This window comes from Papaver somniferum, unplaced genomic scaffold (genome assembly GCF_003573695.1).
Source record: "Papaver somniferum cultivar HN1 unplaced genomic scaffold, ASM357369v1 unplaced-scaffold_46, whole genome shotgun sequence".
Classification (NCBI taxonomy): domain Eukaryota; kingdom Viridiplantae; phylum Streptophyta; class Magnoliopsida; order Ranunculales; family Papaveraceae; genus Papaver; species Papaver somniferum.
In genome coordinates this window covers 573,678-597,463 of record NW_020647193.1, presented here as the reverse complement: position 1 = coordinate 597,463, position 23,786 = coordinate 573,678, and the positions used below count along the sequence as shown (strand labels likewise).

Here is a 23,786-nt window from a genome sequence, read left to right as displayed (position 1 = left end):
ATATCTCTAGGTCACTAATGGATGTTGCCTAGCTATTCCAGTATGTTTCAATCTACAACTAGCAGTCTAGCTAAGATCAGGCACTCATCATGAATTTGGTGAAGGAAAAGACTCTTAGTTGCCATACCATAGTGAAAGCTTTTATTTCTCTGTAGAACTCTACTCCTACTGATCATCAATTAAAAGCCACAATTGTTTCCTTTTGTAGCGTTTTTTCTTTGTTGACCAGTAGGAGGAGTTGTATCCTGGTAACCTATTTTGCCCCTTATTTATTTCCTTTTTAAACATCACCTCACCATTCTTGCAAGTGTGCCTGGGAATTCTGACCCATCCATGCATACAACCTTTAGGCTGAATGGTAATGTAATCGCCTAATAGGCTACAACGATACTAGAGATTAGAGACTTAATTAGAACTTGATTAAGGGGCAGATAGAGGCAGTTTAAAGCAAGGCAAGCCAAAAATTTCAGATATTTTGGGCAAGGCTATTTTTGCTCTTTCACTTTCCCTTTACAGTTTCTTGCTCCACTCCCGAAGTCTTGATTAGCTAGTAAATACTTTCTAACATTGAGTTTGTTATCACCTAACCCTGACTCACACTGAATCAGATGTTAGACCGTTCGTTTTAAATTTCTTTTAACTAACGTACTTAGACTTAACTTCTGACTCAGATCCTTCATGGAATAAAATATGAATATTTAATGTTTGGTATCCGGTAAATGACCAACACATTACTTTGGTTCCCAATATTTGAAATATTAAGGTTGGTACCTGTATCCGTCAAAAACCGTCAAGTCAAACCGTTGACTTAACCGAGATTATAATTCTGTAACAGAACGTATGTTATTACGGTATGAGTCTTATAAATTATTCCAATGACCACTTATGTCCTAACATCCCGTAAGAAAGCTTTACTCGTGTCCGAATCTTAACATGACATTCCAACGTACGGCCACGATTAATATTTTTAATTAAACCCTAAAAATAAAATGCCAACCATCTCCTTCATATTTTTGTCTCTGCAGCTTCAAGAAAAGATTAAAAGTCAATCACCTCACGCTTTTCATTAAAATGGAGTATTTAACAATGAAATACCCCTCTTGATTCCATTAGATCATCAAAGCGATCCACAATCAAAAATCACCATCTTTTCCTTTATTTTAAGCAGTAAATTATTTTTTGAATTTCAAACCCTAACATTCAATCCAAAATCAACATCTTTTTCTGATCTAAAAAAAAGATGAATGGGCAATCGATGGGTGGGAATTTTATGTCAAGTTTGCAGCGAAATTTTTTGGTTTTGATTCTATCATTTATTGAATTGTTGAATCTTCTCAAGGTTTAATCAAGGAGGAAATTGTGTTTGTTTATGAAGAGTTTGGATGGCGGATTTGATAGTTGATTTGCTGATTGAGTTTGGGAAGGGGATCTTGGTGGGGTGAATTTGTCAGAGTGAAGATATTGATAATTGGTTGTAGTTTTTTGTTGATTTGATTATTAATTCCTTAATGGGGGTTTGAAATTAAGTATAACTACGTTGAAATTGGGGATGTGTTTTAACTGGATTTCGATTGGGTTGGTGGTGGTTGCTAGTTGCGGTGGCTGCTAGCGGTGGAGATGGTGGTTGTTGGTGTGGTTTCTAAATCCGTTTTTTTTTTTTGTTGTTGAAAATTCAATGTTGATTGCAATTGTATTTCCTGACTGATTAGCGTTCTGAATTAATTAGTTGGTGAATTCAATTTTCATGCCGTATGAGCTGAAGAAGCTGCGCATCTGCTGTTCTACTTTTCATGGTAGATAAGTTGTGAGGGAGTTGCTGTGTGTTTTCTTTTTTTTTTAAACGATGAGTTAACTCTGTTAACGAAATAATGTATATTAATAATTTTAATCATTTAGTTAACAGATTGTTAAATCAACGGTTTGACTTCAGAGTCAATGACGGATCCAGGTACCAATCCTTAATACTTCAAATGTTGGGTACCAAAGCAATGTGTTAGTCATTTATCGGGTACCAAACATTAAATATCCCCATAAAATACCTCTGACTTAGGACTAAACCTCTTACTCGCGTGTTGACAAAAATATCCTCGAGTTTTTAAAATATAGATCTCATTTTCTTCTTCGACTTCCGACTGAAGAAAAACGAAGACGACGACGAATACAGAGTATGAAGAATCTGTAGAGGGAAAAGTAACACAGGTATTTCGTATTTATTGTTGTTCTCCTCTTTCCCACTTTCTGATTTTCTGTTTCTAGTGAATTTTTTTCCATAGGGTTTCAAGAAAAAAACCAGTTAGGAGCTCTCTAACCTCCTTCTATGATGGATCCCATCTTTTTAACTTTTGTTGTTGTTTTAGTAATGGATTTTTATTGGATTAAACAATTTTCCTTGTTAATCTGGGTTTCTTTTATTTTCTGATTTGGAGTATATGTGACTATGGTTTAGTGGTGTTCATCAGCTGTTTGCATAAATGCTTAATTGAAGTATGCCTATAGAAAGACAGAATATACTGCATCTGTGACAGTTTTGAGTCCAATATGGTAGAAAGCAAGTTAAGAACATTAGCATATCATGTCCATCTTGCACATAGATCAATAGAGAATAATACCAACGACGACCCCTTTTAAGATTAGTATATTGTATATGATTTTAGTTGTTTTTTGTTTGTGTGCTTATTCTATGCTGGTTTGAACCTTAAGATACATTGAGTTGAGATACATGATTGTGCATGTTGTTTGGCCACCAAGAATGAGCATAATATACTGATCACCGATGTTGTATTGAGCATAATATTAATTAAAAAAAAATTGGTCACATATTTGCGCCTAGGGCGTTTATCATCTAGGCGCCTCTTGGGCGGCTTGTGCGCCTAGCTTCTGTTGGAGTCTTAAATAAGCACACAATCTTTTGATTTTTTTATTTATTTTCGTTCAGATTGTTACAGGATCCATGGATAATCTGCACCTGGATATCTTCTTAAATATCCTTTCTCGAGTTCCAACTGAGTCCATTTTAGAGTGCAAATTAGTATGAAAAAGCTGGGGAAATCTCCTTAGGAAAAAATACTCTATTGATGTGCACGTACTTCGCCAGATTAACCAACTCTATGCTGCTGACGTTGATAAGATAGATATTGGGTTCCTTTTTACTGGTAAAGGAAACAAAATCAACAAGTACGAGTCGCTTTACTATGGAAGACTACTGCATAATAATAAGATTAATACTGATGATGATGAGGATTACACTCACAAGGCCATAACTGTGGGAATACTTGGTTGGTTCATGCAACGGTTTGATTTGACTCGGAAGATACTACAACCGCTTTAATATTGAACCCATCTACATATTCAATCCCATCACAGGAGATTATACCTATCATCCAAAATTCTTCGTACCTGCAGGAAGTCATCTTACAAATCACCGCCTCGCCTGCGAGTTTGGATATGTTGGTTCCACCAATGAGTACAAGGTTGTAAGAATCTACTATGGAGACTATGCAGTGGGAGTGGGACAACTCCAAGTGTGCACCATTGGTAGTGGTTGTGGGTGGAGAAACAAATGTATACCCTTTCCACAGGTGAATCATAAATTCCCAGGTACCTTCGCAAATGGAACAATTTATTGGGCGTGGGGCTTAAAAAATCACGCATTCGACTTGGCCAATGAAGAGTACCGGATGGTCTCATCACCTCCCTGTAACAATGTTTATCACCGATCACCTAATTTCGGACTTGTAGTGCTGGGAATTAATTTGTGTTTTTTCAATCAAAATAGGGAAAAGAGTGCACCTCATATCACAATATGGACATTGAAGAAGACAGATATGAATGAGACTTGGTCTAGAGACTTCAACATTGTATACGGGATTAATGAAAGGTGTCCGTCATATATGGACAAATTAAAGCCGATATTCCTAACGAAGAAGAATGAAGTTATATTTACATGCAATTATGAAACACTCTGTTGTTATGACCCTGATACAGAAACTTGGAGAGTCATTTGGGATGAAGATGAGCTCTCTCTTCCTTTTGGTATTATCAGGGTAATTCCTCATGTAAACACATTTGTTTATATTAAAGCTCTGGGAGAAATGACCAGGAATACTGCAAATGCCTCCCAATCAAAGTGGTAAAGTTGTTGGTTCCTGTAGTTTAAGAAGGTTATGAATGAGTACCTGAAGACCAAGAACCTGATACAGAAACTTGGAGTCTTGGAGAGTCATTTCTGGTGAATATAAACCTTTTCTCTCTTTTGTTTGTTTTGAATTTCGGGGAGGTTTTACCAAGAAAATTTCAAATTCCTACATATCCATTCCTGTGACTGGATCCATTGAGTCAGTTCCTGACTTCAAGAAGGTTGTGTATCAGGTGAAGACTCTTTCCATCATTCAGTCATCTAATTTCGGTGTTTCCATTTATAGCTGTAGGCGGGTAGGAGAGTGTAGGGTGCTTTTGCACTGTAGTCGATTTTCTCAAGTAAATGTTTTTGTTAACGAGCTATTGCACCTTGCTAGTTTCTTAATAAATTTAATTAATGAGATGAGACGGTTCCGGACTCTAGAACTACGTTTATTACGAATATTCAGGAGAAAGTGCTTAAGCAATATCATATCGTACTTTGGTATTTGATAAATCCATATTACAACTTTATTTAGATGTCTAATATGTTTAAACATCCAGCACAAACTTGTAGCTTCCTGCAATCATCTATATAGATAATTAAATCTTGTCTGAGTCTACCGTTCCTTGAGCAAATTGGTATCCAATTCCTTGGTAAAATCTTCCAGCATTTTCATAACGTATGTTGGATCAGGTACATCTTTATTCGCTTTCTGATATTGTGCTGACCACTTCACAAGGCAATTATAGTTTCCATCCCTCTGTGTAGTAGTAGTAAGTGTGTTAGAGAAACTTGTGTAATCATCCGTGAGGTATCCTTCAGTAACTGTGAAAGTTAATGACAAGTTCTTATGGTCCAGCGCAGTTACCTTCACCTTTGTGGTGACGGCAGAAGGTTTATTATCTGTAATATCATGAACAGATTTGGATAAGAATTAGTAATTACGGATTTACTGAACAAGAGTAACATAATTGAAGATAGCTAGTGACTTTACGTACCGAGTTTATAAACCCAAATATAAACGCTTCCTGCTCGAACTTCACCGTCTCCAGGGAGAACTTGGACATTGTGGATTGTATGAGGAGCATATTTTGGAAGCTTGAGTGCATCACGAGTCATCATAGAGAAAAACTTCACCGCAGAGCACTTAGCTTTACACTCAACCTCAAGCTTACTGATTTCAGCCATTTCGCTTTGAATTAGACCTCAAGATAATGTCTTAGGGTTATATATAGCCAAAAATTTATTATTTCGTAAATAAATTAATTACATACTGATTGGAGCAGTTACGGATCCAAGGTGGTTTGTTCTTTGTTGAGTAGCAGTTCCATACACGGCTCTTTAAAGTGGTGTACGAGGTGAGTTTAGATTTTCCTAAACGCTGATTTTAGAATACTTGTTATATTGCGGGAAATCTATGGCATATCATATGGTTGGTAATTACTGACATCATTGAAAAAGTAATAGATTCTATGGCGGGTACATGGTCGCTTTAGGGCCACTATATATGTCAGTGGTACTAACGCTGCTAGAAGTCTTTAGGTGTTTTACCATCCATTTTCCTGAAAAGGATTGAACATTCAAGTTTTTCTTCTGCCCATTTGTAGAATGACTTGTAACCTAACAGACTTCTAACTCCTTGCAAATACTTCTTTCCCTTTTTTGTCCAATTTGGCAATGATAAGAAACCAGATGATGATTTCCTTAAATCGATTCAATTTGTAATATCAGTACTTCTTCTTTTATTATTATTATTATTGTTATAAATTTTAAGAAACCGGGGGCGAGATTGTGGCACAAGGGGGCAAGCTAACAACACCTTCCATGTTAATTCCTGCAATGTTACGCCATCGAAGACTCGAACCTGGGACCTCCTGGAACACATCACTTTTGAAGAACTGGGTTGACCAGCTGAGCTAGGGCCCGTTATTATTATTATTATTATTTTTTTAATTCTGGTTACTATTGTTGTACGCATGTTTTGTGCTTATCCATTGCCACTCTGCTAAATTCTGATTGTATTGTATCTGCAAATAAAAGAGTCTTACTTGAAACGATCTTGTAGTCTCTATCCTAACAAATCTCATTGGTCCTTCTTAACCAATGGTTATCCCATTTTATTATATTAGTTTTTTAGTTTAATTAAAATCTAAAAAACGCAACCGCATCCAATATTCTCCCAAATTATAGTGTACAATATTTATCTTCTCTGTGATTTTTAATTATAGTGTACAGAAAATTGGAGACTGAGAGTCAATTTGGGATGAAGATGACACTTCTCTTCCTTCTGGTATTATCGGTGTAACTCCTCATGTGAACCCCTTTGTTTTTTAACAAAGCTCTGGGAGAAAAGACCGACAGAACTTCGATCTAATGCCTCCCTATGGACCCTATCAAAGTGGTAAAGTTGCTGGTTCCTGTATTTGAAGGGGGTTGCGCATAAGCATTAGAAGACTCTTTCGTTTCATGCATTCATCTAATTTCAGTTTTTACATATCTAGCTGTAGCTTGTGGAAGTGATTTGTCCGAGTACCATGTCTCCAGCGTGTTTTTGTCAACGTTCTAATTCAGTTAGCTAGTTTCTTAATAAATTTAAGGGGACAGTTCCGGTTGTCGACACAGTCACTCTCCAAAACTACTTTTACTTTGACAGTCTGTTCGGGAGAAATTTCTAGTTATTTCTTGCCAAATGTCCTCATCATGCTTAAGCAAGATTAAATTTATTTAATAGGAGTAGATAATTAAATATCTGGTAAGTCCATATCACGAACCTTCGTGCAAAAGGCATGAAGGTTTATTTAAATTTAGAGTTAAATGGCAAATGCCCCAAAATCGACTCCAAAGTTGTGAAAATGTCCCGGAAGTTAGGGAAAAGATTGAAATGTCCCAAAATCTTATCAAAATGCCCCATTCTGTTATTTTTGCCGTTAGAGATGGTTAAGTGGTCAAATTAGCACACATGTGGTCCCGCACGTGTGATAAGATGACATTTATACCCGTATGACAAATAAGCTGATATAAGGAGGACTGTTTTGGCTTCTGCCAATTTGCCCATCGTGTATAAAACATGTGAGATTTCGACACATGGCAACTCTATAAAATGGACAGGCGCAGATGAAGGGATATGTTTTAACGAAACAGTAGTTTTTTTTTTTACAAATGACCAGCGTGTCCTATTAACTAGGATTGCGACACGTTTGACATTAGTTACATCATTTCAAATTAACGGCTACAGATAAAGTGTGCAATTAGAAGATAAAGCGCAGATAAACTGAAATTATGTCAACTCATGAATTAAGAAATAAAACCATCATGTCGGGCGCTATTTCTGTCGAAGGGCAAAAGAGACCATTCATAACACAGTTGACCAGTCAAAATCTGTCAAAATGCCACATTTTGACTGTTATAGGTAAAATTAACGGAATGACGCATTTTGATAAGAATTTGGGGCATTTCAATCTTTTCACTAACGTCCGGGGCATTTTCACAACCTTAGGGTCGATTTTGGAGCATTTTACCACTTAACCCTTAAATTTATTTTGATGTCTAATATATTTAAACATCAATTTCAGCAATCACGTACCTTCATGCAACAGGCATCACAGAACAAACACACACTTATATAGATAGAATCTAGGCAGATCAAATTTGTCTACTCTTCCTTGAGCAAATTGGTATCCACTTCCTTGGTAAAATCTTCCAGTAATTTCATGAAGTATGTTGGATCAGGCACATCTGCATTTGCTTTCTCATATTGTACTGACCAGTTAACAAGGCAATTGTAGCTTCCATCCTTCTGTGTTGGAGTGGTTGTAAGTGTGGTAGCAAAACTTGCGTAATCATTTTTGAGGTCTCCTTCAAAAACTGTGTAAGTTAGTGACATGTTTTTATGGTCCACTGCAGTTATCTTCTCTTTCGCCTTGACGCCAGAAGGTTTATCGTCTGTAATCATGAACAAATTTGGCTAAGAAATAGTAATTAATGATTTATTGAGAAAAAGATAAACTACTGGATGTTAGACAGTTACAGACTTTACATACCCTGTACATAGTGCCAAACAAATAAACTTCCTACACGAACTTCACAATCTCCAGGAACAACTTGGCAATCGTGGACTATTTGAGGAGCATATTTAGGAAGCTTGGGTGCATCACGGGTCATAACAGCGTATAACTTCTCTGCGCAGCACTTAGCTTTAACTTCAACCTCAAGCTTATGAATTTGAGCCATTACAGCAATAGTGTTACGTAAATAAACAGAAGAAATTATTATTATTATTATTATTATACATAGGGAATGAAAATGCTTTACGAGTTTATATAGCCTAAGATTATGCTAATGTGATCCCAAAAGAATATGATCCGATAACCTATTGATTGACAAAACCACTAACCCAAGGACCACAAATGGGACACTGATTAGAGCAACTATGGTGGTGTTACAGCTGTGTCTATAACTATTCAAGGGATGCAGGGCTCCAAGGTGCTTTGTACTTTGTTGAGTCCACTTGTTGCGTACAGTCCTCATAACCATAAAGTGCTGCACTAATTAATTCTTCTTACTTTAGGTAGAATAACATAAAGTAAGTGGCGCACTAGCTGAGCTTTTGGATAATATATTCCATTTCTCTTCCCCTTTTGGTAAAGGGAAAATTCATCCCAAATACAAATTATTGATAGAATGAAGAGCTGTTTTCTATTTTGGGTTATGAAATTTTTCCTTTTATGGTTTTGTGGCCATTTGCCCAAATAGATGGAATTATATTTTAAGAGTTGACTGGCCTCTGGCCAACTACGACCCAAACTAAGCCGTATAAAGTAATGATAGGCGTTTAAAACCTTTTCTTGTAAATTTGATGCGCTAGGCGATGATATTTAGTGTTGGAATCTTTAACCATGAATACCAACGTTGGACGTATTAAGAGTTTAAAAGTGGGTATTTTGCGTTGCTTACTAACATTTTTACCCTTACTAACATTTTTACCCTTTCTTCTTTAATAGTATATGATATTACCTTTAACTTAAACAACCAACCCTCAACAACTCTAAATTTTCATTCTTTAAGAAACATCCAAAAATATTATCTTATCATCGGTTTATTTTGTGCGAAAATAACCCGAACCATCTTTCATTTGATTATTTTTGATAATAAAAATTCTACTTTGTTTTGGTTTTGAAACTGCTCTGAAAAAATTAGGAGAAATACCATACTTGGTGAGGAGATACGGGGAAAAGAGATAAACTGCACCACTATAAATCCCTCACGATTTTCTATCATCTTCATAAATTTCATTATGACTTCAGTACTTTTGTAAAATTTCTTTAAGATATTGCTAATGGCGGCCATGGATAATTGCGGGTATTTCATCCATTTATTAAACTGAAAATGGGTCAAATGTCCAGAAACCGTTGAATTTCGGTTGTAATGACAAGTAAATTCTCGTGTGGGTCAAATGGACGGGGAAAAGTTACTTTGAAACTGACAAATATACCCTAGTTTTTGTTTTCTTTTTATACTTTGTAAAGAAATAACCGATAATTAACATCTTTTCGTTTCGCCATTATCTCCAAAATCCACCGAAAAGACTAATACCATTGTAAAGAAATAACCGATAATTAACATCTTTCTCAACACCTTTAACCACAATCACCTCCACCACCATCATCAAATATAACCACAAACACCACAACTATCAGACAGTAACTACAACCACTTCCGTCATCATTTACAACAACTATAACCAACATCACCATCTTCTTCCACCATAAAAATACCGTCAACATCATTGAGATTGAAATCACCCCCACCATCTACAGTTTGTTTTGCCTTCAAATTCCCTAATTAAAGTGAAGATTTCTCTGATTCATTGAAACTAAAAAAATTAGGGTTTTGTCTTCCACAAATTTCGCAAGATGAGTGCTCGCAAATTTCTAATCCTAAGTTTTTTTTTCTTTATTGTATTATTTGAATTCATCAATTCAACATGAATTAACCCTAACTAACTTAACTTTATGAGATGAATCATTTTATACATGAGCAAGAGTTCATTTTTTTGTGGATAAACGTGGATGAAACTAGTATCATCTTGTATAAGAGCTGAAATTTATGAGATGGATGAAATTATAATTTTTAATTTCTTGCGTGAACATGGATGAAACTGGTATCATCCTGTTTCAGATTCTGTTATTTGTTTTCAACCATGTTTAAAGGAGTATGAAACTGGTATCATTCAGTTTTGATGAAATTGGTATCATTCAGTTTTGATGAAATTGGTATCATCAAGTTTAGATTGCCTGAATTTGTGTTCATCCATGTTTAAACCGGTAATAATCTAGTATTATCCTAGCTAATTTTATTTTTATTCATGTTAAACTAGTATAAAACTGGTATCATCATGTTTAGATGTGGTTGAATTTCTTTTTATCCATGTTTAGATTATGATGAAACTGGTATCATCATTTTTTAGATTTGGCTTAACTTGTCTCATCCATATTTAAACTAGGATGAAATTATTTTCATCCTATTTTTGATTTGGTTGAATTAGTTTTCTCCATGTTTAATTAAGCCAGGATTAAAATCGGTTTCATCCTACTTTGTATTGAGTTGAATCCGGAATAACTACGATTTATATATTTGATGGACGAATCCAGTTATGTCACATGTTGGTTACCAAAATTGAAATAAGAATGGAAATAGCAACATTGGATGTATCCAGATGCATCCAGTGTTATTGCTTGACGTATCCAGCTTATTTGACTATCCAGTGTGATCGAGTATTTTGTGGAGACTCTTTGTCCAGAATTGTTGATGTTAAATTTATGTTTCTTTTATTGTTTACTTGAACCAAATATGTTGCAGCTTCCATTAAAATTTAAACAATGAAAAAGATGGAGATATAATCCTGTCATCATCTTTCTAGACTTAACGAGTACGTTGCTTAGTATATTTATTAAATCGTTCGAAACAAAGAATCTCTGAACCGGGATGCAGGTATACAAGTCACGGGAGAGAAATATAGAGATTTGTATGCAGCCTTTACTATCCACACCAATACGCTACATCTGATGCCATAGACACCAATATATTTTTAGTTAATTTCTGAAGAACTTTTTCGACCACCTATGTTAGAGCATAGCTCGGTTGAACCCACCAAGCGTTGTTATTCAAGATTGGTTATCGTATTTAAGTATCAAAACTCATCTTGAGTCGCTTGATTAAACACTGGAGTCAACTTCGTTTAGGATATATTAGAAAGTCTAGGAATGTTGAGACATACAAGTATTACTCCGAAAGCCTGAAGAATGAGAAGAAGTAACGACTACAACAACGACATCATCCTTCCACTTGATGTTAGTAATGTGCCAAAACATAACATGCGAAGATGTATATATTGTATATAATAATCTAGTGGTGAGACTTTGTCGTAATAGTATGATCAAAGTGTCAAGGAAAACGTATGACGAAGTATAAACATTTATTTTTTGGAACTTCGTAAAATACGACATCGACATAATCTATAGTATATAATTATTTAATGATGTGTGCATTATATAAGTATGATTTCATCCTAGAAAACTATTTATGTTTACATTATTTTAAGGAAGTAGATGTACGAACGAACTTGTTTTTATAATCGAAAGGGAAATCATTATTGGTTTTGCTATGCATTGAATATCTTTTGGATGAGACCAATGAAAGATGACTATGCTAGAAACTATTTTAACTTTGTTGAGACTTTAGGTATAACCGGTCATAGCCTATATAATATAGCTAGTTGTAATCGTTCATGAGCTATATGTAACCGATCACAACCTACATTGGAATGCAAGATGTAACCGGTCACAAGATACTTTTAGAACCAAGGTATAAGCGGTCGCAAGATGAATTGGGAAGTTAGTTATAATCGACCACAAGCTACCTTTGGGAAGCAAGTTTTAGCCTATCACAAGCTAACTCAGGAAGCAAGATGTATCAGGTCACAAGCTACTTTGTGGAGAAAGATGTAACCGATTACGGCCTATATTTAGAATCATGTTATAACCGGTCACAACATATTTTGAAGTGATGGTTTAATCGGTTCCTTATACAAAACCAATAATCATGGTGCACATATTTCTTTATGATGTGTGTGAATTAGGGTTTGAGGATTGTCAAGTTGAGAAGCTTCCAAATGTCGACATATTTGAACATGTACATAAAACTTATCATTTATTGTTCAGAGATATTCCTTGATACTCAAGGTGACCCTTGGTACGAACAAGTGAAAAACATTTAATTATGATTTTCATCATATATGTTTTAATTACCCACAATTAAAGCATATCATCTGGAAAATATTATTAGTTAATGTGCTAGACTAATAATAGAAGTCTTTCTATGAGAGTTTTTGGAAATGTTGGTTAACATTAATTGGAGATAAGAAAACCAAATTTAGGTAATTTAATGAATATCTTGAGAACATTTTCGGTTTTGGAATTTCCTTGTTGTCCAAACATACTTGAGTTTGCATTTCTTGCAAACTATCCTAAGATCCAGTCATATGTCATTCTTGTAGTTTCTGGTGGAGCCGTCTATTCTGAGAGGAAAGTAACCTAGTTATGCAAAATCTCTTACGATCGATCATTTAAAGACTTCTGTGGAATCAAGAAGCTCTACGAGTACCGTTGGTGAAAAACTAGATAGTTGCAGTGTTATTAGTTTTCAATTATAGATTTGATTGACTAATGGTTGTTGTAACTTTGATTGCACCTAGTTTGTTTATTCTTGAGAACCTTCTCTTCTGATATAGGTCTCACTCAAACTAAATAAAAGCACCGATAGAATCTTTAGAACCATCTTCGGATCTAAAGACATCTTGTGATAATCCATTGTTAACAGATTCCGTTCTGTGCGTGATTGATCACAAGGGGATTCAAGTGTTGTTGTGCTGGTAATTGAAGAAAACAAAAGATTTGAGGACGAAGAAGAATTCTTATTAGTTTTCGTATCTTGTGGATTTAGTGCACAAACCTTGATCGGATGAGATCCAACTAGAATCGGTTTATCTATGATATACTTGATTGATTAGTTACATGATATCGGCATATTTTTATAGTTTCTCTTTGAGATCTATATTTATTGAATGCGAATATAGAACTTGATTATTTTGGTAATCAATATTTAGATTGATCTAACCAGACAAAGGAGTATATTAGATTAAACAGAAGAGCCTTTCGGTAATCAATATTTAAATTACTTAAGATATTGATGGTGTAAATGTGAAGAGATCCACATGTTTGGTTTTAGATAATCGTAATAACACAAAATAAACAGAAAGGTAAATAACATAATTCCATAGTGAATCGATTTGTCCTTCAACTTCAATCATCCCACTCCACCAAAAAACACCTAGGACGTTCCCAGAAATGCCTTCCATATGTGTCTTCTTCAGAAGAGGTCCACAAAGGCATAAAATTCTTGCAACCGGGCTTTAAGCATCCACTGATTCTCTGTGGACAATGTGTGTATTCGTGATCTCCATATCCACAATGCTTGCAGTGTAATAACTCCTTCTTCAATTTGGCTTTAAGTTTGAAGTTTTTGCAGAGTGTTGCAATCTTTTATTCTTCTTCTATTTTAATCTTCATAGCATCATCTAGCATATGTGGTTTCTCTAGACAGTTGGGATCTTGCCATTGTAAATACCGTTCTGATGTGTGAATAACCTTCCCACGGACACTTTGAATACATCTAAGGGCATTTCATAAGACTGTGGTTATCCATGAAACATAATGGACAAACCTCTTTTGCTTCGACACATAATATTTGCTTCGCCTTGCCTGTAGAAAACATGATGGATGTTGAGAAAGAAATATGTTGGTTTAGTTGAGAATAAAACCTAGTGTTGTTATAACAAAATAATAGGCGTTGGTAAATCAAACAGGAGGTTTAGTAAAGTCGCGCGGTTTTACTACAAACACCAACTGCTATGGTAATTCAAACAAACAGTTTTAATAAAGCCGTGCGGTTTTACTACAACGCCAACGGCTAAATTTCCAACGACTCCATTTTCTTTCTCGACTTATATATCCCATTCTTCCCATCTCCAAAATCACATCTTCTTCTTCTTTTTTTCTAAAACTCTTAATTTCTCTCACTCTGCAGAAATGTCTGTTAGAAATCGTGGTCCCAAGTTTACTCAAGAAGAGGATACAACTATATGCAAAACATTTTTTTTTTCATAGGGTAATTACTGGTATGGGCTCTCAAGACGGTTCTTTTTGGGAGAACGTTTTTTCAATGTTCGTCTCACTAATGAGAAACCCAGGGAACCGAGATGCTCATAGATTGCGTGCTCATTTTCAATCTATCAGGCTTGCAGTCCAGCCATTTCTTGCTCTGGTAATGGAAATTGATCGAGAAAAGTTCATCGGTGTAACTGAAGAAGAAGTGATCCAAACATCTCTTGATAATTGGGAGGAAGCTCACGGTAAACCTTTTCATTACCAAGCGTGTTTTAGAATTATAAAAGATGGTCCATCTCAAGCACATATGTAATGCCCTCGAATGCCTCTCCCAGTCTTTACAATGTATGAAGATGTTACTCTTGTTCGATATTTGTTACATCGTATGATGAGACCGATGAACAATGACTATTTCTGGTAAAAGCGTATTGGGACATTTTGTAGCATCACGGAACGAAACCATAAAAAAAGTAAGAGCCTAGAACTAAGAATTGCATCCATCACTAAGGAAGTCAAATATTATACGAAATATTTATAGATGGTTCACTGTAGCAATTCTGGATTATCTAATGAAGAACTGGTAAGTATCTTACCTTTGTCCTCATGGACTCAACTGCATTGTAAATATCTGAACTTGTTGTTTATCTGTTTTACAGAAAACCATCGCTCAGACCAAGTATACTGAAGAAAGCGGAAAAGAGTTTAAGCGTTTTGAATACTATGAACTCTACAAAGAGAATATCATTGGATTTGATGTAGTTTGATGTTTTTGGTGTGGTTTATTAAAATGTAGTTTGGTGTTAGATCATGCAAATGATTTCTAGTGACTTTTAAAAAAAAACCTTGACAGTTCCATGCTAAAATCCTCATATCAGCTAGCAGTTTAAACTTTCCAAAATCTTTATCAAAAGTAATATGGCTGCTGTAAGTTCTAGAAGAAATTTGAGGTTTATTCTGGGTCTCAATTTGCATGGCTTCCTTGATTTTGCATGGCATTTGTATTTGTGTCCGCAACATTAATGTTGTTTGCAATCATTTCAATTCCGTCCATAAAGTCAGCACGAGTATTTATGATCACATTGTCATTTAAATCCCCACCATGAGCAGCCAAAATGGGTCCTTGAATTGAAGGATTCGAACCATTTGTTTGTGCAGGTTGATTCCTAGCTCTTTTAGAAGTGCGCTCCCCTTCAGCTTCAGTTGTACCTTCAACATTCTCACCATTATGGATATAATCATTGTCCTGATTTTCTCCAACATTCTCTGCATCGGCTTGTCTTTCTTGATTCTTAGCTCGACAGTGCTCCTCATATTCCTCTTGAGTCATTGCCCTTTCCTTCAAAATCTCTCTGATTTCTTCACATGTCGCGTCATCATGATCCACTATATAACAAGTATCACAAAGGCTATAAGGTTGCTTAACCCAGTGATATCTTATCCAAACTGGTGCTCCAGCATTTGTATTCCACCACTCTTCTCTCTTCAAGGGTTTTGACAGCTCCATCTCTACACGTACTGTGATCATATTTCCAGATCTCGGCCTACAGTTTTTAGGATGAGTCGAAATCTTCCTTCCTAGATCTTCAATTGCTTCATTCACAACATCTACATGATGATGCTCTAACTGGAGTCCTTTGAATTGTACGGTCCATTCTTGCTTATCGAAAACGTAATCATTATAAGCTTTATCAGTTGTGTATTCCTGCAGAGCCAACAAGCTTCTTTGAACGTTCCAAGGTGATTTTTTGAGCACATCCTTCGTATCTAGAACAACGAAATCCACTGGATAAATAAATTTATCAACCTCAATCAGAACATCCTCTATGACACCACGAGGTATTTTGACAGACCTATCAGCTAATTGCAATGTCATTTTAGTCGATTTCAACTTACCAAGACCTAGCTGGTTGTATACATGATAAGGGAGTAAGTTCACACTAGCTCCTAAGTCAAGAAATGCCTTATCTACTGAATAATTACCGATCACACAAGATATGGTGGGGCATCCAGGGTCTTTATACTTAGGGGCTGTTTGGTTCAGAAGGATTGAACTTACCTGACAAGCTAAAAAGGCTTTCTTATGGACATTAAGCTTACGCTTTCGTGTACAAAGGTCCTTAAGGAACTTGGAATAAGCAGGCATTTTCCTAATTGCTTCTAATAAAGGGATGTTAATGTTTACCTGCTTAAATATCTCTAGTATTTCGTTGAAAGTCGACTCTCTCTGTGTTGGAGCTAACAACTGTGGATATGGGGCTTTGGGTACAAAATGAGACCTGTCGGGAACCACATTGGCATCACTAGAAATTTTATCGGTTTCTTCAGTTAGTGGCTCCTTCTGGGGCTCATCTTGGGAACTAGAAGGTGGATCTACAGTATGTCAACTATTAGGCATGGCTACCTTATTGTCTACAGTTTTACCACTCCTAAGGGTTGTGACAGAATTCACTTGATTAAATGGTTTTGCACCTACTTCATTAACTCCTCTAGGGTTGGGTATCGGTTGACTAGGGAACTTACCTTTTTCTCTTAGAGACTCATTGATCAGACTAACCTGGTCTTTCAATTCAGAAATGGCCTGACTATGTTCTTATCCTATCCTATTACTAGATTCTATGCTTTGTGAAAGCAATTGACGCATATTTTCAGTATTTTGAATAAACGAGGTGAGAGTTTCCTCTAGACTTAAGATTTTCTTATCAGACTGATTCTGAAACTGAGTTGATCCTGAAGTATTCTTAGTATAGCAAAAACCTGGGGGAACATTAGAATTACTAAACTGACCTTGGTCCTTAGACCATGAAAGGTTCGGATGGTTTCTCCAACCAGGATTATAGGTTTCTGAATATGGGTCAAACTTCTGATGGTTATCAAACCTAATGTTATTATAGAGAGCATTGGCTTGCTCTTTATTATTCTGGCATTCCCAAAAAGGCTCTACTCTACCACTAGTGGGACCCAATTCTAAATCTTCTAACCTTTTTGCTATAGCAGCAATTTTGGCATCTGATTTATAGCCTCCTTCTACCCTATTAACGTTTCCTCTACCTAGAAGAATTGTTCTCTTGGGTTCCCTACAATATTCCCATTGCTGGGTCTTTTCGGCGATTTCATTCAAAAATTCCATCGCCGCATCAACAGTTTGGTTTTCAAAACCAACAGTGCATAGAGACTCAACCATGGTTGTTGTCAAATAATCTAAACCCTCATAAAGGATTTGAACTAGCCTAACCTTTTCTAAACCATGATGAGGACATTGGGCTAATAAATCATTGAACCTTTCCAAATACCTATATAATGATTGTCCCTCCTGTTGAGGAAATGTGCAGATTTGCGTCCTAATAGACGATGTTTTGTGCCTAGGGAAAAACTTGTTCAAAAAGGCAGATGTAAGTTGTTCATATGTTTCTATTGAACCGGAAGCCAAACTATATAGCCACGATTTGGCTTTATCTTCCAGGGAAAAATGAAATAACCTAAGTTTTAAAGCATCATCATCAAGGCACTACAAAAAATCCTAGCAGAGGACACTAAAATCCGGCAACTGCTTCAAGAAATTAATAGCCAAATGCTTTCGGAACTAATCAAAGGCAACTTGTAGTTGCGATATTCTTCGGCAACAAGTTGGCCGCAACTATAATTTTTATTAGTTTCTAAACTCTTCAGCAACAAACGTATGACAACTTCATGAATTACGTTAATAGCCTAATGATTCCGGAACTAGGCAAAGGCAACAATTAGTTCCTATATACTTTGGAAACAAGTTGATCACAGCTGTTATTTTCATTAGTTTCGAAAGTCTTTAGCAACAAATAAATGCCAACTACATAAAATGCATTAGTTTCTTAAACATTTAGAAACTAAATGACAACTGCACTTGCCAAAATTTGAGCAACTTAACACCCCAACTAGATAATGTTAATTGTTACTTATATCATATGGTTTGGATGAGTAGCTGGGTAAAATATCACATGCTCGGATGGCTATGCAATAAAAAAAATTGTCGTTTATATTGGTGCATTATTTTTCAGCTAGGTAATTATTTGCGTAGGAGGCAGAGAACACATAGGACTAGAAAACCAGTATGAAGATTGGATATGTCCTACATTGGTTGTATACAAACACCCAACTTCGAAGTTTCCTTGATGATTTAACAGCAAAATGCAAAATGAAAGAGGCAGGCACAGAAGATGCAACTTTTATATAGATCATGCTTTACTAAAAATACATCTGTTTGAGCAAGATAAAAGTTCCAAGCAGAAAAGAAGTGCAAACTCATAATAACTAGTAAACTAGACCGGCAGTATAAACAAGAGTAGCAATGATTTCAAGTTCTTGCGGGTCTTTGTTCATCCTTGAATCGTCGTCATCTGCAATTCCACCGATGACAAAATCCCAAGCCATAAATATTAGAGCCTGAATAATACTAGCAATTATCCATATCCCAGCAACTGCCTTTGTTTAGAATTTGTCCACCACTTACAGTTTGAGATGATCTCATTTCAAAGTATTTCATGTTTGCCACTACGGTTTCAAATACATGAGCTTCATCATCTTGGGAATCTTTGTCTACAACCTCAAGTGGACGCATGACCATAGCCCTGCAAGGAATTTACAACCCTTGGCAATCACTTCCAGAGCAGGACCGCTAATTTTCTCAACCACTCAAGTCCAAGTTGGTTAGTTTTCCTGCAACTTGTTCGACTACCGGACTGCTTATTTTACTGCAGACGCAAAGTCTGAAGGTTTCCAGCACTAACATAACACAAACATCCAAATTCAGAAAAACATGAATGAATAAAAAAATTGCTAAAGTATCAACAAATTAGTCTTATGGTCAACAAGTAGATCAGTTGAGTCGGAAAAATAGACTTGGAATATCGCAATGATACAACATTAAAACCCAAACCACATTTTGATCGAGGTAAGAGGGATACTTTCAGGGTCTTGTTTCGTGATGAAGTTTTGGTTTGCTCCAGTGTAGCTACAATATTCTTCCTTGGTGGTTGGTTTAGCATCACCATCTTGTTATGCTGCAACAATGCAGTCTGTCTGAGTTCATACCATTTCTAAGTAAGTAAACTTTAATATTATCACAAAGAAAAAAAAATCAAGATTAAAACTTTAAAGTAAAAAACCACATCTTACATCATGTCAAATCTAAGAGAAATCTACAACATGCATGTAGCCCTCAGAGTTGCTATACCAATTCAGGATATGCATATATATAAGACCTTCACTAGACCGTCAAGACTCCCCAAAGAGAACTCTCACATGACCTGGGGACTTAACAGTTGAATATACAGTAACAAGCCAAGCATAACCTAATTGCACACTCAACATTTTTTCTAAGGGGAGTTAAAGCACGAGTCGTGACATTAGAGCGAGTGATCCAACCAAATCACATCAAAAAGATTGAGTTCCAAGAAAGAAACGGGGATAAATTTTGTATGGCAATTATGTTTCTTAGCTATCGTCACAAAGAGAAGCTTCACAATCCAACAAAGCAAACAATTTTGACTAATTACTTGACCATATGCCACAAAACAAAAGAATAGAAAATAAAACTTTTCAAACTCAAATTGATGAACTACCAAACATCAATTTGAGTTTCCACAGCCCAACCAAACATCACTGAAGTCGGTGGTAATTAATGAAGGCAGGCTATGAGATAGCAAGAGAACGATCCTGCGAACAGAAGACAATGTATGAGAGTCCGTAAAAAATGTTGTGGAACAACTGTGGATTAACACAAACCAACAGAACAGACAAGACAAGTCACAGAATCATTCAAACTCAATTAGATTACATAAAATGAGAACAGAGTAGGACCTTATCAGCCAGCTGCTTCCTTGCCCTGTGCTTCGTCCACCATTCAAATAATTTCACTATGACAGTCTCACCTCCTGGTCATTTAGGTTAATACTTCCTTGTTCCTCCTGATACTTCAACCTATGACATAGATAACTGAACAATTAGCTCAACACCGATTGAGAAGAAAATACTCTCACCAAAAAGCACTTTCAAGTTAAGAACCAACACAACACCAGACAAGTAATATAAAGAAACAAAAGGATTAGCTAGGTTCTAACCATTTCACTCCCTAAGGCAATGAATAACCAACATATTGCCAAATCCTTTTCCAATACCTGTATATGCAATTGGAAACCATAAGAACAAAACTAACATAAGAACTGAGCACCAAAAAAAGAGAACATTGCATTAATGCACCAGTCTATATTGTGTTCTGTATTGCTTGGGTTTCTTGTACAAATTCTGAAGCTATGATAGGGTTCCTCTAGGTCTTACCACTACAAGGATTAAAAACAACCAATACAGATCTTCCACATATAATCTGATTTTCCATCAACCTAATTGACAAGATGAAGAAATGAAAACTACCATAAAAATATATATAGGTAACTTAAACAGAATTCAAAAATTGATTTTACCTTGGTAAGATCCTCTGCAACGAATAACTAGAATCGATTCAGAACGGCCAGTTTTGTTTCTAGGCATAAAAGTTGCATTAACAGACATGAACATCTCATGATAATCCCTAACAACATCAAATCATGGTAAAGGTTTATAAGGCTAAATTGCACCCGAAAACAATTTTGAAAGCACTGAGACAATACAGCTAAAGTTTATCTCATAAGGAGACAATGCAGAGATTTAACGAACATATTACCCATTCAATGTTCCTCAATGTATGTATTTTTATTTTTGCAATCTAAAGTTCAGCTCCAGCATTTCATCCTTCAGCTTTTTCTCCTGCAAAATGAAGCTGTAGAGATCAGTCACAGGTTCAAGCTTAAATGTATTGAAATGTAAAGAAAAGAAAACCATGAAATAGGCGAAGGGGATGGTGCTACATGGATGGGTTTGCGGTGCTGGTGAGGGGGATGCAGATTTTAGAGGGTTTCTAAGTGGTGCTGCTGAAGGGGTTTTAATTAGTGCTGGTGAAGTGATACAGACTCGGGGGTTTAAAACAGGTCCTGGTGGTAATAGTTGAAAGGAAAATTATGAGAGCAGCAAGCAAGAGAGCAATCCTGCAAAGAGAAAACAATCTATGAGAGTCCATAAATGTGTTGAGCAACTCATAAACATCAACTACAATTTCCTTAAACTTATAATCACTATAGCAACATAACAAATCTTAAAGTTCACAAAAGCAGTGAATTTAAACAGAAACTTCATTTCAACAAACACAATCAGAGTTTGAATAACTGAAATCTAAAGGAAAAAGAAAACAAACATCACCAAATCTAGATAATAAAGAAATACAGAGACTCAAAATTGGTTAAAAAGAACCAATTTTTCCAAGAGAGTGAAATAAAATTATACCAAATTGCCAAACCCAGAAACCAAATTAGCAGAACCCTAACCTGATTCTCAACAGAAATAGAAACACAAATCAAACAGAACCTATTACAGCAGATCCTCAAGATTTCCCCAATTGCAAACTCTTACATCGCCAAAAAAAAATCGAACAACAACCAGGATATTAAATTCCTTAAAAGAAATAAAAGTTCATACAAAACCCACTTCATAGAACTTCAATTTCCCTATTAATCAACATTCACATCGAAATCAAAAAGCATAATCCAAACATATTGAAACCAACCTTATAAACCAGACAGAAATTAAAAAGCCCTAATTTCTCTCCTTTAGGTCCTGGATTTGAATCAGAGAAGATAAGAGTTATTTTACTAAGAAATCAGAAGAGAAAGAGAGAATATTTCTGAAATTGAGTTAGGGTTTGAAGGATGGGGTGTTATGTTTCAGAAGATTGAGTAGTAGAGAGTTTCAGGGAGAGGAGTAGAGAGTTTAGGGTTTCAACATTTTTATCTTAACCCAAAATATTTGGGCGGCCCATATGAAGAAGAGCGCGAACGATTGCCGCGGATTTTTTTCTTTTGCCGCCACACGAAATTTTTGGAACAATTTTCCCTCCATAGGACAAGGTGGCAATCCGTGTGAATATCTATGTTTGCATTCATTGGTGGATTAGAGATCCTTGGTTTTCTATTGGTCGAATTGATGGCATACGGATCGTTGTAAACCATTCATTTTCATCTTGATTATTACTTGATGGGGTACTACTTTAGCTCAAAATCTGGCCGAATTGACGATCATTTATCGCATGTAACTCAAACCTGGTACTCAATCAACTAAATCGTTTCAAAAAGATCGCTCGATTTTGAAAAAATGATCTTTATCGAAAAAGTAATTTATTGCTCTTTGTTAGTATTGATATCGGCTAAAAGATTACCTGAAACGGTCAAACTCGGATTCAATATTGATATCAGAAATCCCCAAGGTCATTTAGTAGGGAGCGATTAATCTCTTGGAAATAAACCTCGGAGACCTGTGTTTTACTAATCTGATTAAAATCCCTGAACATCCAATGAGATTGAGTTAGACCGAACAAAGTCGAAGTGGAATAAATTTTAATCTTTAACTATCCGAGGAGATCGAGTTAGACTGAATGGAACCGCTGAGATCAAGTTAAACTGAATGAAGTCGGAGATTAATTGAAAACTCTAAGCATATATTGGGATCAAGTTGGGCTGAAACGTGTTGGGCGCGAATCAATTCAAATCTTTAATCATCCAATGAGATCGAGTTAGATCGAACACATTCAAAGACGAATGAGTTAAAATCGATAAAACTCGGATGCAATATTGATAACGGAAATCACCAAGGTCATTTAACAGGGAGCGATTAATCGCTTGAAATTAGACCTTGGAGACCTGTGTATCTACTCTGATTCAAATCCCAAAACATCCAATGAGATTAAGTAAGACCAAACAAAGTCGAAGAAGAATGACTTTTAATCTTTGAGCATCCAACGAGATCGAGTTAGACCGAATGGATTCAAATCTCAAAGAATTCATTCAGATCAAGTTAAACTAAATGAATTCAGAGATGAATTGAAAACTCTAAGCATCTAATGAGACCAAGTTAGGATGAAACGTGTTGGATACGAATGAATTTAAATCTTTAAGCATCCAACGAGATCGAGTTAGATCGAACACATTCAAAGACCAATGAGTTAAAATCGGCATGGAGTCGACTAAAAAGTCTCTTAAAATCGGTCAAACTCGGATTTAATATTGATATCGGAAATCACTAAAGTCATTTAACAGGGATCGATTAATCGCTTGGAAATAGACCTTAGAGAGCTGTGGTTACTCTAATTCAAGTCCCAAAACATCCAATGACATTGAGTTAGACCGAATAAAATGGTAGACGAATAAAATTCTAAGAGGAATAAATTTTAATCTTTAAGCATCCAACGAGATCGAGTTAAACCGAATAAAATGGTAGACGAATGGATTCAAATCTCAATGAATGCATTAAGATCAAGTTAAACTGAATGACGTCAGAGATGAATTGAAAAGTCTAAGCATCTAATAAGATCAAGTTAGGCTGAAACT

The 23,786-nt window shown here is 35.8% G+C and overlaps 2 protein-coding genes and 1 long non-coding RNA gene across 4 annotated transcripts; all 3 read right to left on the bottom strand.

The window, feature by feature from the left end:
- Positions 1-4,596: 4,596 nt before the first annotated feature.
- Positions 4,597-7,244, bottom strand: LOC113342653 (major latex protein 146-like). 2 transcript variants are annotated; one of them, XM_026587125.1, is made up of 3 exons: positions 5,119-7,244; positions 4,989-5,023; positions 4,597-4,880 (listed from the first exon to the last, which is right to left on the bottom strand). In XM_026587125.1, exons 1-3 carry the CDS (start codon positions 5,306-5,308, stop codon positions 4,737-4,739), a joined length of 369 nt encoding a protein of 122 aa, XP_026442910.1. In that variant the 5' UTR covers positions 5,309-7,244; the 3' UTR covers positions 4,597-4,736. The 2 variants fall into 2 exon arrangements, with proteins under 2 accessions (XP_026442910.1, XP_026442909.1); XM_026587124.1 differs by having other exon boundaries at positions 4,597-5,023.
- Positions 7,245-7,563: 319 nt separating this feature from the next.
- Positions 7,564-8,411, bottom strand: LOC113342652 (MLP-like protein 43). Its single transcript, XM_026587123.1, has 2 exons — positions 8,161-8,411; positions 7,564-8,062 (listed from the first exon to the last, which is right to left on the bottom strand). Exons 1-2 carry the CDS (start codon positions 8,348-8,350, stop codon positions 7,773-7,775), a joined length of 480 nt encoding a protein of 159 aa, XP_026442908.1. The 5' UTR covers positions 8,351-8,411; the 3' UTR covers positions 7,564-7,772.
- A 10,184-nt stretch (positions 8,412-18,595) lies between these two features.
- LOC113342707 lies at positions 18,596-22,007 on the bottom strand. Its single transcript, XR_003356790.1, has 8 exons — positions 21,971-22,007; positions 21,219-21,395; positions 21,035-21,117; positions 20,796-20,902; positions 20,436-20,492; positions 19,281-20,295; positions 18,827-19,098; positions 18,596-18,713 (listed from the first exon to the last, which is right to left on the bottom strand). It is a non-coding gene; the product is annotated as an uncharacterized LOC113342707 (long non-coding RNA).
- Positions 22,008-23,786: the final 1,779 nt, after the last annotated feature.